The 18,553-nt window shown below is 35.4% G+C and overlaps 2 protein-coding genes across 4 annotated transcripts in view; one reads left to right on the plus strand and one right to left on the minus strand.

Moving 5' to 3' along the window:
- LOC119080833 (transient receptor potential cation channel subfamily A member 1) overlaps positions 1 to 18,553 on the plus strand; it is a 37,270-nt gene that overhangs the window by 12,894 nt on the left and 5,823 nt on the right. Inside the window, exons 4-12 of one of the 3 annotated variants that reach the window (XM_037189388.1) lie at positions 13,626 to 13,782; positions 13,846 to 13,936; positions 13,990 to 14,135; positions 14,213 to 14,271; positions 15,217 to 15,324; positions 15,400 to 16,242; positions 16,363 to 16,518; positions 16,595 to 16,909; positions 17,019 to 17,129. In XM_037189388.1, the coding sequence (XP_037045283.1) occupies positions 13,626 to 13,782; positions 13,846 to 13,936; positions 13,990 to 14,135; positions 14,213 to 14,271; positions 15,217 to 15,324; positions 15,400 to 16,242; positions 16,363 to 16,518; positions 16,595 to 16,909; positions 17,019 to 17,129 (1,986 nt within the window). The remainder of the gene's footprint in view (positions 1 to 13,625; positions 13,783 to 13,845; positions 13,937 to 13,989; positions 14,136 to 14,212; positions 14,272 to 15,216; positions 15,325 to 15,399; positions 16,243 to 16,362; positions 16,519 to 16,594; positions 16,910 to 17,018; positions 17,130 to 18,553) is intronic. The other 2 variants (XM_037189389.1, XM_037189390.1) reach the window with 2 other exon arrangements.
- Positions 4,990 to 6,466, minus strand: LOC119080857 (pathogenesis-related protein PR-1 type-like). Its single transcript, XM_037189432.1, has 4 exons — positions 6,334 to 6,466; positions 5,419 to 5,800; positions 5,230 to 5,359; positions 4,990 to 5,086 (listed from the first exon to the last, which is right to left on the minus strand). Exons 1-4 carry the CDS (start codon positions 6,400 to 6,402, stop codon positions 5,002 to 5,004), a joined length of 666 nt encoding a protein of 221 aa, XP_037045327.1. The 5' UTR covers positions 6,403 to 6,466; the 3' UTR covers positions 4,990 to 5,001.

Below are 18,553 nucleotides of genomic sequence, written 5' to 3' on the forward strand. Positions count from 1 at the left end.
TTTTGCAGATTGCAAAAAAATAAATGTGCTGACAAAATAAGATTAAATTTGCTGCTTCAAAAAAATAAATTTGCAGACGAAGAATTAAATTTGGTCACAATAGCAATAAATTTGCTGAACTAAAAGAATAAATTTGCTGATAAAAAAAATAATTTTGCTGCAAAAAAAGAATAATTTTGCTGACAAAAAAAGATTTCCCATTATAATTACATAAAATGTGAAACGTATGCATGAGATTATGTCACTACAAATTTACCTCACTTGCTTGTAATCTGCAATCCAATCTTGTTTTTGGATTTCTGTTACAATGTGTCATCACAAAAAATCTCGGTAAATGGAATAATATAAACAGATTATGACATGTGTTGACTGGGTTGATACATAGTAAATGTTGTCACCCTTCAAAAATGGGAAATTATCTCTGTAAAACGTACAAAGGCGACAGATAGTTGCTTGAGAAAAGTTTTTGCTTTTCTTATTAAAAGCTCCATCAGTGTTTTTCTTATTCAAATCATTTGTCAAGTTTCAAAGTTCTAACTTGAACGAAAATATAATTGAATCTATTGTTAGCAGTAACAACATTGAATATTATGTGACTGAGAAATATAAATAGCTACGGCATGTACAACTTGATGTATTTGATCATCTGTTACGAAGATGGTAGTTGTTATTAGAAACTTCGTTGTACTTGGAAAATGAAAATAATGTTTTTATTCCTTCTTAGTAGACGTTTAATAGTACTTTTCCTAACGCATGCTAACTGGCTTTTTTAGCGAATGAGAGGTTTCCAGCACGAGCCAGAGGCGAGTTCTGGAATCGAATTCGTTTAAAAAGCCATTTAGCTTAAGTTAGGAAAACAAAAATTGATTGTGAACTGAAAACTGATATTAATGATGGATTTGTTGAAAACTAGTGTAAAACAAAAAGATCGGTGCTTCAGCATGTAAAATATTGTACGTTGCTCGGCTTCGCCTCGGATTAACAAACTTCACTCGAAAACTCGACATTTCTACTTTTTCGTCCTTGTGACATAGATATCTTCATCTAGTAACATAAATCTCTCTGCAACTTAATTTTGTTAAGCTTAGTTAAATGGTCAAGGAAGCTTCAATAAGGAAGCCAATATACCCACACATAATACGTTTCTTGTGGAATGCACGAAAGTTTAACGTTGCAATATAAACCACCTGGCGAAATTCCAACCAGTAAATATGTTTTAAATTACATCATTTGTTGGTGTCAATTGCAACGTCATCATAGGAAGACCATATTGTGTAAGCTGTCGCCTGAATATTGTAAGGTGTGCACTGTTGCCGATATCGGTTTTACTCGTCGTAGGGTAATTATTTGACTTTCTTTTTTGCGTAGTTTGTTCGACCTCCTTTGAGGCTAGGAAGTCGACGACAATGAATATGTACGAGGTGTACTGCATACGTAATTATCGACTTAAAATGTGCAAGTTTCCAACTTTCATGTAAAAACGAAATCCGCCCGTCTAAATAAATGTGCAAAACTTGCAAACTTTATACTAAAGAGCAAATTACAAAGATGTACCATCGTAACTGTATTGCTATGTGTTATTTGGACAATTAAGCAAAACTTAAAGTTCATTAACATCCTACAATCCATCAAAATTGAATATTAAATTTCATCAACGTATTACCATTTACGATTCATTTGTACCATTGCGTGTTTCGTAATTATTTAATCAGATATGATAATTCGACGGGTGTTGTTATGTTCAATATAAACTTAATTATCTTCACTATTAATAATCCTTAACAGCACAATTTTTCATTATTTTAGGTAGAAATTAATCGTACTAATTGAGTAATTCGGTTCATTGTGTCTCTATTTTCTGTTCGTTAATTAAATGTTTTCCAAAAATTAACCATTGCTTCGTTCGGGGAAATTAATTGACTTGTAAGCACGTCATTTGGTCAATTATCCTCTTACATGTAACGATTACCGAGCCGATAACCATTTGGTTTTCATTCATTCTTCATATTTTGTAAAAATAAAATCATTTTTTATGTGAGCATTGAATCGCTTGCTTTAGTTTCAAAAAGATTGCCAATTAGCTATAGAAAAATATGATAGTACTTTGGTTAGTAGGCAATGCCCATTTAGCATCTGCATCCTGTACGTATACCTACAGGTGAAACAGTTAGAATCTTCTTCAACTTACAAAAATATCAAATACAGGTAGAATAGTAGATTACGTCCTGGTTTGGAGATTTTTATTTTGACGAGTGAGGCGTTTGCAGCTCGAGTGGAACGTGAGCGATGCAACCACCAAAGTCAGAATAACAATCTTCAGAGCCATTACGTACTTACTTTCGTACTTTTACTTTTTGGTGTGACGCTAACGTTAATCTTCAATAAAATATGCGGGATGTCTTCGCACACAGAATTAAGAAATATTTTCCGCTCCTACGCATAATTGCTTTGTTTTGTCTCTGCCAATGGATTACAAATCTATTACACAAGCATCTGTTATTTACAAGTACATCAACTGTGCATGCATGAATGAATTTTCCAACCTTTTTAGATAGCTACGTCAATAAATATATTCCGTTGTCCTACTGGAACTTTCTGAATTAATTATGTTCAGCTTCGCGAAGTTATGGTGCAGAGGATTACAATTATGTAAATTCATCTAATCTGCCAGCTGTAAAGGAGAAACCCTTATTAAGGTTTACCAAACAATTGCTATTGCCAAAGGAAAATTATTTATTTATTCTTGGCTTCTGATGCTAATTAAAAATGTGATCCGTTATAAGTCTACATACGCAGTCTAACTCCCGAAAAAAGAACGAAGAAAATTTTTTGAGACGCGTCAACTATGTATAGCCGAACATTTCAGTTTCTACCCTTTGGTCTTTATCATCACAAAACCTATTTCATAATATTCTCGCTTCAAATACGAGCAAAACGAGCTATCACTCGACTATGTTACACCAAATTGACTTTTTCCAAACAATCAGAATCTTTCAACTTACTCTGTATGTTTCTATCTATCTATCTATCTATCTATCGACGGTCGATCTCGGAAACTAGTCAGCCAATCTCCATGAAATTTTGCAGGAGCCTCAGGGTGGGCATAAAAATGAAAATGTGATAAGCCATTACCACAGGAAAAATCAGAATTTTGTTTTATTGGCCTCGAAGTGGCTTCTGAGTGTAGTTTTTGAAGGTCGGGAACGTGTTTTCGGCTGTAGCTCAGCTGTATTGAAACCTACAGAGGCGTGTGACCCATCAAATGATAGGTATTCGCCACACGAATCGAACAAAAAAAAAACAATTAGAAAAATTGGTGCAGATTCGGTTGAGCTATAGTGGTCAGAGTGACCAAATTTTGAGCTACTCGAGCGTAGGATGAAAGGACTAATATTTTTTGGCTTATGAGAGAGAGAGAGTTACTTTCTTCGGCAAAGTCTCAGAGTTTTACTAGTAGCACAGAGGGGCACAGAGGGGATTTTCGTCAAATTTTAGAATTTCGTCAAACTTTCGAATTTCGTCAAATTTTCGATTTTCGTCAAATTTTCGAATTTCGAATCGTCACTTGTGACGCAAATTTATTTTTGTAAAATTTTCTTTCACAAATTTTTTGGGTCAATTTTTGTTGATAAAACTTTTGCGTAAGGCGCACAATGCGTAACCCTCAGCGATATCAGTTATTTTATAAGTAAAATAAAGGACTTGCGTCACATTTACCCTTTAAGGGTTTTTTGACTGATTAGTAGTAACAGCCAATTGTTGTGCCTTTATTTTGTATCGATTTTTGAGGAAATAAAATTTGAATGAAAGGTCGTAGAATTTCAGAATTTATAGACGAAATAATCGGTTTTGTACCTAATGTATCATCAAATACAAATATTTTGAAATCGACGGAAAACAATTTTTTTCTATTTCGTGTAACAATTGAGAATCTAGGCTACACACTGTTATAACTAAGTTGTTGCAGCAAGTAAACCATTTGATGAAAGCGTCGAATAATAGAAAATCTTGTACTTCATTTGATTTAACATAAATTCTGCTATAAAATACAACTATACCTGAAGTGTGCCGCTAATTTTTGTCGCTGTTATCGCTAACAAATGACTTGCCAATTCCCATGAAATTTCATTATCAGTTAACTGGAGGAACATTCTCTTTTAGTTCATTTGAAAATTTCAGATTTTCGTCTCACAAAAATTTAACTACTTAGGCATGTGACCTCCCCTCCATTGAAGTGCCGTTCCATTACTGTTAGCCTTACCTCCTATATTCATCTATTGAATTGCTTCCTCTTTTCCACGCCCTGTTCCTCGGCATACAACACTAATATTATGATGGAAGGTACTTCAGTCATTATTTTTATCCATTTTGCTACAGTTTTGACTCGAGAAGAAGATACGTTTGTTTTTACAATGACGCGTGCGGGTGTGTAAAATGTACAACTCTAACCGAATAACAGAAATTTACAAGCCAGAAACTATCGTGTACTATAATATACACATAATTTTGAGTATTATGTTCCGATATACGACTGCCAACAATGATGTTTTCCCACAGTTATTTAGTGCAGCGCATCTCCCTCGCCATTCAGAGAGCCAATGTTTCTTTATGTTTTGGGCACGATTCCTCAGTCCGCGAGCCTTAATCAGATTTTCTATTTATGAATTTTGTAAACAAAACCCGTATGTACATGAATGACCTCAAATAAAAAGAATATTCTTTCGAATCGTACGTCGGTCGTTTTGTACAAATGTAAATCGTTTTTCACAAAAGACTTTCTCTGTTATCCCTAAATTACGTTTGTGATAAACGCCAGATTTCTCTCCGTGAGTTAATAACGTAATGATGTGAAAATCTTTTACTTCATAATTTTTAACATACTTTCGAAGCGAGTCCAAGCTAAGGAAAGTCTAATCAATTTTAGAGTTTTAAAATTTTAGATAATTTAATTTCCAATAAAAATAAATAATTTTACGATCCTTTCGTGCCTTCGTTTTGAACCTATTTCGGTTTGAACATTTCCTGTAAACTGTCTGCAAAGACCTTTGATATTTCTTCTATTGGGTTTGACATTGGTCGGTCACCTCTGTGAAACGTAAAATAGAAAAAAACATAATTATTGCCAGCTTGTTTGTCACTATCATTTAACGGTAACTAATTCCGTTGATTCCCTAAGTTACCTTTATAACACTTGTAGCGAGAATTCTAATAAAGTTAAGATTTCTTTACCTGGTACATAAATTTTTATCGCAACCTCCCTGCCAACCCATCTCACATTGAGTGCACGAAGCTCCTTTTTTGTAGGGTTTTTCGCCTGCATAATTTCCACCCGGTAAATAATTACAAACGAGAATGTAACCTATATAAATAACGTAAATTAGAAGACATACCTTATACTTTCCTACGCATTCTTCTTACCATTTTCACATTCTGGTGGTGATAACGCACATCCAATCTTATAACTATTAGCCCACATAACTTGAGTGTAATGACCACAAACCTTATCTGATGCACAGGTATTGCTGTTGAAGTCATAATCACTTGCTTCGAAGTGCCACGCTCTTATAGCATTTACTATTATGTTGTCGGGGTATGAGCTCCAAAACAAGTTTTGCCCTATCCACTCATTTATATTATTTTCAGGATGCCCATGTTCAAATACACATCTTGATGCCCATTCTTTAGCTAAAGATGCCAGCGTCGAATTCCACTCCATTTGTTTCATATTGGAGGCTGATGGATTGGCTCCGGATCTATAAGTATTATGCTCATCCACATACAATTTTTGGTCTTCCGATAGCTGATAGTGCAATAAATTTTGAGCTGATTATTATTTATTTTAATGAGCACCATTGGTTAAAAGCCTTTCCGCGCTCCTCTGTACTCTGTCATGCTAAAAAGGGCTTCCCTCGGTCTTCGCGTTTCCCCTCACTATTTGTAAGCCTTATCAAAATACAGACAAAGCGGAAACATAGAGGATGCAAAAGAATAAATATTTTTATAATGATAGAGGAAGTACGTTAAGGTCTTAAAGGAAAGATCATTGTACTGAAATGAGTAAATTGAATTCGGTCTAATAATTGTAGGCTGACAGCAGAAACTTCGCCTTTCCCAGATTTTATAACAGAAACCATAGCACGTTAGTGTTCCAAGCACAAACACTAGTTTGACAGATGTCGTTTTTCGGAGGTTTTAGTAATAAGAATTGTCGCAAGCTTCGAGGAGCACAAGCCCCGCGGATTGTGATTTAGTTTTATCTTCAAAATTTTCCAATTTACTTGTGACATTAAAGTGCTATGCAGAAACCCAATGTTCACTTCAATTTTTGAATACCTTCGATCCTAATAGAGTCGACACACCAACAGCTAAAAAGATATAAATCGTTCCACAAAACCGCCACATTTTACAAATTTGCTAAAAAAAAGTGTATCTGCAAAATCTACAAAATTTGAACGCGATCGATTTACGTACGGTAAAAATCAAACTGACACGTTCCACCACAAAATCTAAGCTTTTACGTGTTGAATAGATTCCTTGACACCATTGCGTTCACGATAAACATACTTTTTTAAATTAATTTGTCGAAATTATTTATAATCAGTAAATAATTTGAAACTACGTTGAAATTGCAGCTGTAATGACTAACGGGTGCACAGTCAGCTTGAAAATGTCCATACCTGATACGTCGTTCAGAAGAATTTTTTTTATTGATATTAGTAGAGGGCAGTCCCGTCTGACTTGACTTGTTTGGTATCGTTGGATAGGGTATTTAAAGCAAAAAAATGACCCAAGTCCCAAACAAAGAAAAATTTATCTATCTCAAAATTTTGCCGTACACTCGATTTTAATATTATGTGATTCTTAATCACGGGACTGCCCTCTACTAATATCAGTAAAAAGATTTCTTGTGCACGCCATATGAGTTACGGACATTTTCAAGCTCACCGTGGTTGTTCTATTTTCTTCCATAGAAGTGGTATTGTTTAATGGAACTAAGTAATACTCGTACCACGGTGAGCTTGAAAAAAGTTTAAATTGCATTTGAGTTTGACTGAGCGAAAGTGTTTTCGGGGTCGAGGCAACCCTTTTTTGTTTAACATTAATTGACAAAAGCAAGTCATCTCGATACATTTTTGAAATTGTTCAGACAACGATGAAAAAACATTGTTGTATAGGAGTGTCTCTTTGTTTTTAAACAACGTACATGACTCTAGGTAAAAAATCGATCTACGGTATGCCTCTCAAGTCTTTTTTTATTTTATTTATACCACCAACTTAGTTTTGACACAATACAGTACTTCACGTCAGCTTCATAAATAAAACCCAAGGTTTTAGGAGCACAACTTTTAGGGTTGGAAATGACTCGTTTTTGTCAATTATTTTTTAAATTTACCGTTAACATTGCCTACTGCCGGCAAAACAAAATTTTGTCGCGACCCCACAAACACTTTTTTCAACCTCAACGCGATTACTACGACAAAACAAGTAAAACGTCAACAGAAAATGCCAAATAAACTTACCTAAAAGAGGGTGAATGGACAATTTCGATTGAAGGTCTTTCACAATATGCATATATGCCACTAAAGAAGTTGTAAACTGGTTTATTTTGCATTTTTTAGTCAGCTCTCACATATTTCAAAATTTGCAAGAAATGGGGTCCCACCACATATTTCACATGCTAAATCATAATTTTTTTAAATTGAATATGGAGTGTTTGGTATCGTTTGAAAGCTGAGAGTCGTAGCATTGTAGGCGTAATCTTATGGTGTCTGAGTCGATTTTGCTGGTTGTAGTATTCGACAAAGTTCGCCGAGGGTGGAAAATTTCAATATTTTAGCCGAATTCGAGACCGGAATCATTGTTGAAAATCTAAAAACTTGTTTTCTTTCGTTTTTGAGGCACTCTGAGCCTACCCAAAATTTACGATAAAAAGTTTGGTAATGAGATGCTAAACGATAATGGCGAAGAAAAAATATTGTTGTGAACAAATTTAAAAAAAATATTTAACTTTAACCTCAAATTTAAAGCTTCGTTTTTAAGAAAAGTTGGAAAAACTGCAAGAAAATCGGAAAATTCTGGAAAATTTTTCGTAGAAAAACTTTGATCTTTTAGCTTTCATTTGAGTACCCACTCAATGTTGTACGCTCATTCGTCGCTTCACAATAATTCATAGAAGAAGCCTCTGCATTTGAAGGGCTGAAAGGGGGGGGGGAAGTATGGAAGGGATTTTTGTGCTACACTTCCAAAACTTCATTTTTTTACATCCCAAACAATATCCAATCACTGGTTTGTCTCTACCCGATCTGTAAATGTTCGGCCTTTTTTTGGTCCTTATTAACTACACTACGAGAATATGATAGAATAGGTTTTGTATTGTATGAATATAGTCTAAAGGGCAGAAACTGAAATGTTCGGCTATACATAGTTGCCGCGTCTCAAAAAAAATTCTTCGTTCTTTTTTTTGGAAGATAGACTGCGTCAAGTCCTCCGCTATCGCTCCGGACATGATTGATAGATAGATAGATAGAAACATACAGAGTAAGCTGAAAGATTTTGATTGTTTGGAAAAAGCCAATTTGGTGTATTTAGTATGAAAAGTGACCAATTTCAAAACGATGTATCTCCGGTAATTTTAAACCTACACAGTCGAGTAATAGCTCGTTTTGTTCGTATTTAAAGCGAGAATGTTATGAAATAGGTTTTGTGATGATATAGACCAAAGGGTAAAAACTGAGATGTTCGGCTATACATAGTTGACGCGTCTCAAAAAAATTTCTTCGTTATTTTTTTGGGAGTTAGACTGCGTCAAGTCCTCCGCTATCGCTCCGGACATGATGTGATCCGTTATAAGTCTACATAAGCCGAGCCCATGATCGATCAACTGATAGATGTTGAAAAATCGTATGGCATATCAACTATTACCTTTGACTTGAATTCCTTTCGGAATAATGAGGAGAGTGATGAACACATTACATTTATTTCAATTATTACTCGAAATATATTAATCGAAATGATATCAGATGAGAAATCAACCGTATCAAATTTTCAAGCAATTTTATTAATTTAAGAACTCATAACGAACTTAAAATGTCCATAATTGTTTCTTCAATTACACGTTTATAACAAAGAAGAATTGCTTAAGTTGTCATAGCACTTGCAAGTGTGGACATTGCATGCTTTTAACTGTTGTATACACTGAATGTGACACGTAGCTCTTCGAACTCCATCGCAACCACTGGTAGCTGTGGCGGCTATCGAGAAACTACTCTCGTTGTCGTAGCATTTGCAGGTATGAACATTGCATGCCTTTAACTGCTGTATACACTGAATATGACACGTCGCTCTTCGAACTCCATCACAACCCCCAGTAACTACGGGATGAATCTTAAATAAAAGTAACGACAAATTTAGATGCTGGGACAATATATGTGCAATAAATGCATAACATTACCCCTAAAGTGGTGACTACGGAGAAAGAAAAGATGGTAACAAACAGTACAATTAACAATGTCTGATTCATTTTTGCTTCCCGTAAACCGTTCTGATGGTATCAATACCAAATTTTGACTGATCTAAATGTTCAAGAAAAATGTAAATATATTCAATTCAACACAATCGTCAATAACAGCTTCTTCTAGTTCACTGTCGATATCAAACTCAAAACAATATTTCTTGTGCAAAACTTTGTTATCACACTTTCTTCGCTGTTTGATCTTTGAACTGCAGCACGATCTTAAGAACATTATTTATTATCTAAAAAAGTTCCCCTTAATAGCGGCTTACAGGTTCATATGGGATTGAGATAGTGTAATTCATTTATTAGGTAATATTAGGTCCTCAGTTGTTAGTAGATTTGGTGAAATGCGACGAACGACGTGTATAAAGCTGTTAAAGGCATGCAATGTCCACAACATCATGTTGACTCCTGATTAATGTGTTTTTATATTCTGAAACGTATACTAGGACTAACGAAGTTGTAGATCTTACATCAACGACTTAGCGATATTTTAAACAAAAGTAGTAAACAATTTTATAGTTCTATGATGCGTTTGTCACTTCTAAAAAATTTGATTGATTCAAAATATCATTGCCGAAATAAACAAAATTAATTAAACACAAATAAATTCTGCGAAAAGTGGTGACGCCAATAGTCATCAGGAATCGTCAAAATAATGAGCGAAAACGAAGTCGAGGATAGCAAGTGGAGGACAAAAACTGGCAGACAAACTGTATACACTTACAGAAAAGTACAACGCAACAAATATTCTGATTTGGGTGGTGCCGTATTTTGTCTAAAAAATGAAAGCTTAGATTCTTTATTTCAGTATTTCGTTCTCTCTGGGCCAAAAATTTAAAATCCCAGATTTTCATTTGGTTAACAAAATTTATGTGGAAATAATTACAAACCAGGATAACTCCCAAATCTCAAATCATGTTGAATTTCACTTTCCCGCGAGTGTAAATCCAAAACCTACATTTTTCAAAAGAGTTGGAAAATTTTTGTAAAAAGTTAATCACCGTGTGAGTGCTTTCGCTTTTATTTCAAGTTGTAGCGGAAAGAAAGCACCAAAACAAACATTATTCAACCATGCCAAATGCACCAAAAACCGACTCGAAATGGAAGAGAATTTTATTTTTCTTCAAAATTAGATAATCTGATTTCTGCTTTTTCTGTTCATAAAATCTGATACATTATAAACAAACAAATGGTACTGTTACGAGAAGATTATCCATTCTTGTCTCTTGAAAGAAATTAAAAATAAATTTACTTGACTACATAATTGCGAACTATCTTGCCTTTGTTTATTATTAATACCAGCACTTCTTCGTCTTAAGCGTTCACTTATACTTCTGTTATATTAAATTTCTTAAACAGCGACTACTTGAAGATATAAAGAAGTATTTTATATACAACAGGAGTTGAACTCGTGCTCATTAGAGGATTATTCCAATTAAATATCAAAATTTCGTTTCATTAAAATTACGGTGAAAAGTATCAGGTATCAGGATGATGAATGACGTTTTAAAATTTTGTATTTGCGTATATGATCTCAATATTCTTAATTGATAAGCAAAATACTGACGATCCAAATAATTTCACGTACAAAATTACACGAGATTTCATGAGATAGGTTTCATAATTAAATCTCTTACCTATCACATAAACTATTACGAATTTCGTAATTTTCCGTGCAAAATTGGATTCGCAATCAAAATTACGATTACGAATGATGACGATTCCGACTTTGTATGGAAAATTAAGAAATACGTAGTAAATTGGTAGCTCCAACAATATTTTTCATTTTAATTCTCCATTTATACAAAGAGAAAACGAAAATTTCCGGTAAACAGTGACCATCGGGTACTTTGGTGACCCGCGCTCATGTGAATTTAGTTTTCTTTGTACAGCAAACTGTTGTATAATGTAGCCCAAGGTCTTAGAAGCATTTATCATTTATCACACGCATCCAACCAACCACAAACTCGGCTGCTTCATAAAAGTAAACCAAAATGGTATTTTATGTAAGGAGTAAAGTCGGAAAATTATCATTGGAAAGCTGAGGTATCGAGAAACTCTGTACATTAAATTTAAGGTAAAAAAATGAAAATGGTCGGCAACCGGTCGAAATTTCTTTGGAGTACTGACATTTTAGAAATTGCCCTGTCAATTATTGTCAATAGACCCTTCAGCCCAAGTTTTTATACTTTTCGGAAGTAGACTCCGTATGCCTTCACGTGGATCCCTCAACCACCAGGTTCGTTGATGCGCACAGGCGTCACTGGTCAGAGAAACACTTTTCTTAATACAGTCACTGGAGCTAGTACAACAAACGGTCCGACATATTTGATATCTTGTGTGATCGGCCTTGTCTAGCACTACAAGCCACTAAAATTTGGTAATCAGGGTGAAAAAATTTCCACCTTAGAGAACGACTAGAGGCATAACCACCGATTTTTCAAACAGCTCTGCCGCGAGAACGACTAGAGGCATAATATACTTCGTTGAACTCGTAATGAAGCAAGGATTTCGTGGGTACTATACACTTCAAAAGTCCGGATGGCACGGCTAGCCGATTGTTTGAAGGTTTCGGGATTTCACTCTTAAGTTCTTAGAATTCTTTGAAATTCCTCAAATTTCAAGATTTGAAAGAATTGTTTAAAATTTTTAAGAATTTGAGAATGAAGTTTCGAATAATAAAAGCCCTGATAGTAAAGTTAAAGACGGTTAATAAACGGTTATAAATCAAACACGCAACACTTGAAATTGAAATTAAAAAATTCAAGAAGGAACCGATTATAATCGTATCGTTTACTTATCGTTTACAAAAGATCAATAATTGTGTTAAGTTGATGTTTCTACTTCAAATCTGTAATGTAATATTCTAAGAAATAGCGAAGCTCACTTGATCTACAAAATATTTCGGCAATTTTATAATCTCATCACATTACTTAATAACATGCAAATAATGCCGATCTGAAGCCATTATTTGTAAAAATCTAAGATGTCTGAAATTTGAGCATGCAGTGGAAAGGATAGATTGTTTCTCACAAAAGTCTACGCATAATCTTTTTTAATGGTTTTCCTTCCATAAATTCTTATCTACCGCTTGTCGGGTTAAAATTCTTTGCCAAAATAAAAACACATAAAGGATGTTTAATATTGTCGTATATTTGATATGTTGCCAACATTTATAGGGTGGTTGGAACTGATTTGATTTTAGTACCAAGAACATATTAGAATATAGTCTCTGGCTCAAGTCAGTTTATCAGTTTTTACTGACAGAAGTTTTGTGTTTGTACGGAGTGGAAAATTTCCCAGTTTTATACTTTTTCAGAATAATTCTTTCTACACTACATCTGAGGCTACATTAAGGCGAAAAGTTGTAAAGGTGAGCCACCCTACTCTACGCTGCATGACACATTTTTACAAATGTTTTCGTGGCGTTCACCATGGGTTTAAACACACCAACGATTATCAGACACAAAAAAAAGTTGTATACTGAATGAACATACTCTGGACAATATTTCTCGCTTGTTATGTATGTTGTTAAAAACAAGATTGGTCAAAACATTTCAGAACGAAACCTTTTCTTTAACACCATAATTTCACTTATGGCTATCCCTTCGTACTTCTCTTCTTCAATGTGATATTAAATTCAATCACATGACAAATTGTATTTGTTTTTATTGATTTCTTTTCGATGGCATTAATGCTTTCACAGCAGAATGTAGGGTCCAATTTAGTTTGCAGAATCTACCAAATGCCCTCCAGTGTTATATCCAAGATAACCATATCCGGAATCAAATAAGAACTAACTCTTGTTTGTGAATTTGTTGGTATTTTTCTTCTACTGAAATTGAAAATGAAGTTTTCCTTCTGGTTCTATATGGCCAAAATCAACAAAGAAGATATTAAGTGGTTGTGTGGCTTTTGGGTTGCAGACCACATTTATTCCTTGAGCATTTATATTACATCTTTAAACATCTCACAGCATCGGCTCTAATACCGATATATTCCAGTTACGGCCGATGTTACAGTTCATTTTTAGGAATTTGTATCAATTTAGAATTTGGAGTTAATGGGATGGAGTTAATCCCTTCGAAAATTACTCTAATTTTCACAGGCTGCTGAAGCGGGAAATTTGGAAGATTTTATTCGTTTGTTTCAAAGTAACAACAACCGCCTATCAGTTCAGGATGCTAAGGGTAGAACGGCCGCGCATCAAGCAGCTGCACGAAATCGAGTTAATATTTTGCAATTCGTTAAGGAGCAACACGGAAGTGCGTAAAATAGTTTAAAATGGTGCGACCGCATATTGTAACTAAAATGTTTTCTGCTATCAGATTTGGATGCACAAGATCTGGCTGGCAATACTCCTTTGCATTTGGCTGTAGAAAATGACTCCTTAGAAGCCTTGGAATACTTGCTTTCGGTGTAAGAATTTCTCAGATCTTCGTATGATTTTGCCTGATCACTTTCTTCTGTAGTTCCGTCAACACAGGCCTCCTGAATGAAAAGAAACAAGCACCGGTCCACTTGGCAACCGAATTGAACAAAGTGAATGCTCTCAAGGTTATGGGACAGTACCGGAAAATCATCGATATACAAAAAGGTGGTGAACATGGACGAACCGGTAAATTTATGCTAGCAGCGTATTAATAACAACTGTGTTTAGATTTTCTTTTCTCACACTTTTTTTTCCATCTATAGCATTGCATTTAGCTGCGATTTATGATCATGAGGAGTGTGCTCGCATTCTGGTAGGTTTGGTAAAGTCATTTTTTGGTTTTTTCATGGCACATTTTTATTCGAAAAAAATTCTTTAAGATTTTTAGTTGAATAAGATTGGCTAATTTTGATCAATCATCCAATCATCTCAATCATCGTCGTTTTGAACACTTATTGTAAATGAAGAGCTTGCATTAGATGAACCCTTCACTGAAATTATTATGTGCGGCATGATTAACATGCTGATTATGTGTTATCGACAACGTCATAATTGAAATTATATTTGAAATAATAATGGAAGTAATAGATTTTGCATCCTATTAAGCGATACTTTAAACGAAAGAAGTAATGGAACTCACGATTGTATCCCACTAAAATTGATGTCATGTGTGGAAGTTCGAGTCTTGTTATCCAATATTATTAGCAAATCTGTTACTACTTTTGATCGAAGTATTTTCGGCAGAATGTAACAACATCTCCTACTTCATTAGATTTAACATACATTTTACAATGAAAAGCCTGTAATAGCCAGAGCTCAACTCTTATTTTTGTCATCGCTGTCGATAACAGATGACATAGTCGACCGTAAGAGGTTACTTGAAAATTCCTTTACATGTTCCCATTTTTCCATTTTATTATTAAAAATGTTCAAATTCTAAAACAAGTAATGCTATGTTTGTATGAGACTAATATCTAACCAGCTGACGATAGTATTTATCCTTACCCGCACTGTCCAATGGGAAGTCATTCATTAATTGATGATATTTGCGATAGTTCCATTTTGGTGTGACTATGCGAGTAAATTAACATATACGTAATTGCTTGGACATTTCTATTTTACCTTCTCACTTTTCCCTCGTCAAATTAAAAATGCACAATCAAGGACAATACTAGATCCCTGAGCAAGCGAATTTGTTAGCAAAATGTGTGCACTCATATACATTCTTGCATTTAAAAACGAGTACAAAAGAGATTCTTCGAAACAGATTACAGAATTTGGAGCTTGTCCACGGAAACCTTGCAACAACGGATATTATCCAATTCATGAAGCCGCAAAAAATGCCAGCTCGAAGACGATGGAAGTTTTCTTTCAGGTACATATGGTCCCTGTGACCACAGGTTGCTGGTTCATCTTCATAAAACAAATCTTTATCAACATTTTCTTGTAGTGGGGTGAATCTAGGGGATGTACGCGAGAGGAAATGATTTCATTCTATGATTCTGAAGGTAATGTACCTTTGCATTCGGCTGTCCACGGAGGTGATATCAAGGCAGTAGAACTATGCATAAATTCGGGAGCCAAGATATCAACACAGCAGCATGATTTGTCAACACCCGTTCATCTGGCTTGTGCTCAAGGTGCCCTTGATATAGTCAAGCTTATGTTTAACATGCAACCCATAGAAAAGAAAGTTTGCCTAGCTTGTGTAGACGCACAGAAAATGACACCGTTACACTGTGCATCGATGTTTGACCATCCCGATATTTGTGAATATTTAGTCGCCGAAGGGGCTGACATCAATACTTTGGACAAAGAACGTCGGTCACCATTACTTCTGGCTGCCTCACGTGGCGGCTGGAAAACGGTGCATCTGCTAATTCGGATGGGTGCAAATATTGCCATTAAGGATGTGAATTCTAGAAACGTTCTTCATCTGGTTATCATGAACGGCGGCCGGTTAGATGAATTTGCCTCTGAAGTTTCCAAAGCTCAGTCAAAATCGTTGTTGCTGCAGTTGTTGAACGAAAAAGATCACACAGGATGCTCGCCACTGCACTATGCCAGCCGAGAAGGTCATATAAGATCGTTGGAAAATTTGATTCGACTTGGAGCGTGTATCAATTTGAAAAACAACAACAATGAGAGTCCGCTGCATTTCGCTGCTAGATATGGCAGATTCAACACCGTACGGCAATTGTTGGACTCGGAGAAGGGAACGTTTATTATAAACGAGAGCGATGGCGAAGGACTTACCCCACTGCACATATCTTCTCAACAAGGACATGCTAGGGTCAGTCATTTTTCTCTTACATATTTAGAATTGACTGCCACGACGGCACTTGTCTGTTGAATTAAAAAAAACCTCTTCAGACAAGAAAGACTGCCTTCCGCTAACGTTCCCGAATTTCAGGTGGTACAGCTACTTCTAAATAGAGGAGCGTTGCTGCACAGAGATCACAACGGACGGAATCCCCTGCATTTAGCTGCAATGTCTGGATACACTCAAACCATAGAACTTCTGCATTCTGTTCACTCTCATTTACTAGATCAAGTTGACAAAGACGGGGTAAAAAGAAAACGAATTAATAAACCGAGTTTGACGAACTAGTTTGATTTCATGATGAATCATCGCACATTTTCAGAACACTCCACTCCATCTCGCTACAATGGAAAACCGACCAAGTGCTATTTCCTTACTGCTCTCAATGAGCTGTAAACTCACTTACAACTACACCGATATGAGTGCTATCGATTATGCCATTCATTACAAGTATCAGGAAGCCGCTCTGGCAATGGTAACGCATGACACGCGAGCGGATGAAGTGATGGCTTTACGCTCTGATAAACATCCATGCGTTACATTGGCTCTGATCTCATCAATGCCTAGAGTTTTCGAAGCTGTGCAGGACAAGTGTATCACAAAAGCGAATTGTAAGAAGGACTCTAAGAGCTTTTACGTAAGTATTACGGTCAATGTTTCCGAATTCGTCGTAGACCGTCACCTGTAGTTTACAGTGCGAATTGATTCAATTTTTTCTTTCACAAAACCGTCGTGTCGGATCTTAGATAAATTATTCGTTCTCCTGTTTACAATGTCCAACTATGTATGCAGATGTTGACGAAAAAACTGGGGAGACATTACAGATAACAAAACCGATACCCCTACCCGCGTTAAACGTAAGAAGATTCTCTCTTCATTCGGTTGATATTCAATTTTGTTTGTATTTTAATGGTGTGGAACGTTTGTTTTTGAATCTATTTGCTCCTCAAAATTATGCATCCGGAATTGGAAATTATGTTGCTTCTTAACCATTTGGAAACAGCTGGTCATTGGTTATGGATAACGACGATAAAATGAACGATAACTTCAGGCTTATCCCTTTACAATGAAACGTATTTAGGAACTTGGTGATCAAACACTAGGCTTCAAAAGAAACGTCCGATTTAGTCTGGATGGTTAAGACGATACGCGTACCGTTTATGAAAGGATAATTTATGATTTCAGAAAGTTTGAATAGTTGGTGGTTTAAGAAGTCTGAAGTACATGAGAATTGGTTTTTATTAAAGATGTATTTTAGGAGAAGTAGTGGACAATACCACAAGAAATATATATGTGTTGTGTAAGACAACCTTTCCATGAATGGAGCCCTTTCCTAATACTTTACACACTGAACCACCGATAAATCTAGTGATTATTGTTATTTAGCTATGGACTCTGGATGGTTTGCCTCCTTCACAATTTCTTTACTGTTCTAAAGAGTTTACATATTTTAGGCCAATTGATAGGCCTAGCCGCTAGATCAAATTTGGTGTAAAGATTACTGGGAATCAGCTACTTTCGATACAAATAACGAAGTGAGATTGTTATTCGAGTTTGATGCCATATTTCCAATACCAACCGAAGGTCGAATTTAGCAAGACAACGTTTCGTTACATTCGAATTCATATATATTGGCGCCTATCTGAAATATTTTCTTCTAAGTCTAAATGCCCTATGCGCCCTTTGGTAGCCAGTCCAGGGCTAGACTAGTAGATGTTTAAGTTTGCGTTGCAAAGCAACTTCGAGTAAATTCTAGTGATATGGAGTTCGTTTATGAACCATGAGAAAACCCCTTGTTAGTGTACTTGAAGCATCGGCTTCTGTAGAAAATTTCTACTAGAAATCGCTTGTGAGACAAAATGTATTTACGACTTTCGATAATGTTATAGTCGAAAATTGACAATGGATCAAGACTAGATACTCACAGTTGCCCCAGAACTCATTTCTTAAAGTTACAATTACATGTCAGAGAATATTGGATACTTATTCCTTTCCTACTTTTCATTTGCTTCAAATTTCAAAGTTCAATATCTCTGTTAAGTTATCTTCATTGCAACGGTTTTATACTGTCCCATATCAACTAATACCTGATCATCCGCAGTGTATTCGTGCATTTTTCTTTTGTTTGTTGATGTAACTATGATTTTTGATTTTTTAGATGAAATATTCTTTTCGAGCTTATCAAAAATCACCACAAGACATTCGTTTGGTCCAGAAAAAAATGAACGACCCAAATTGGAGACCAAAACCATTGCATGTTGTGAATGTGAGTTTGAATATT

Source organism: Bradysia coprophila, unplaced genomic scaffold (assembly GCF_014529535.1).
Source record: "Bradysia coprophila strain Holo2 unplaced genomic scaffold, BU_Bcop_v1 contig_350, whole genome shotgun sequence".
NCBI lineage: Eukaryota > Metazoa > Arthropoda > Insecta > Diptera > Sciaridae > Bradysia > Bradysia coprophila.

Bases quoted from the DNA above. Each gene is read 5' to 3' on its own strand.
- LOC119080857 (XM_037189432.1), bottom strand. From the start codon at position 6,402: ATGTGGCGGTTTTGTGGAACGATTTATATCTTTTTAGCTGTTGGTGTG. The intron at 5,801-6,333 runs GTATTCAAAAAT...TTGCACTATCAG, and splicing joins CGACTCTATTAGGATCGAAG to CTATCGGAAGACCAAAAATT. The intron at 5,360-5,418 runs GTAAGAAGAATG...TTATTTATATAG, and splicing joins ACCACCAGAATGTGAAAATG to GTTACATTCTCGTTTGTAAT.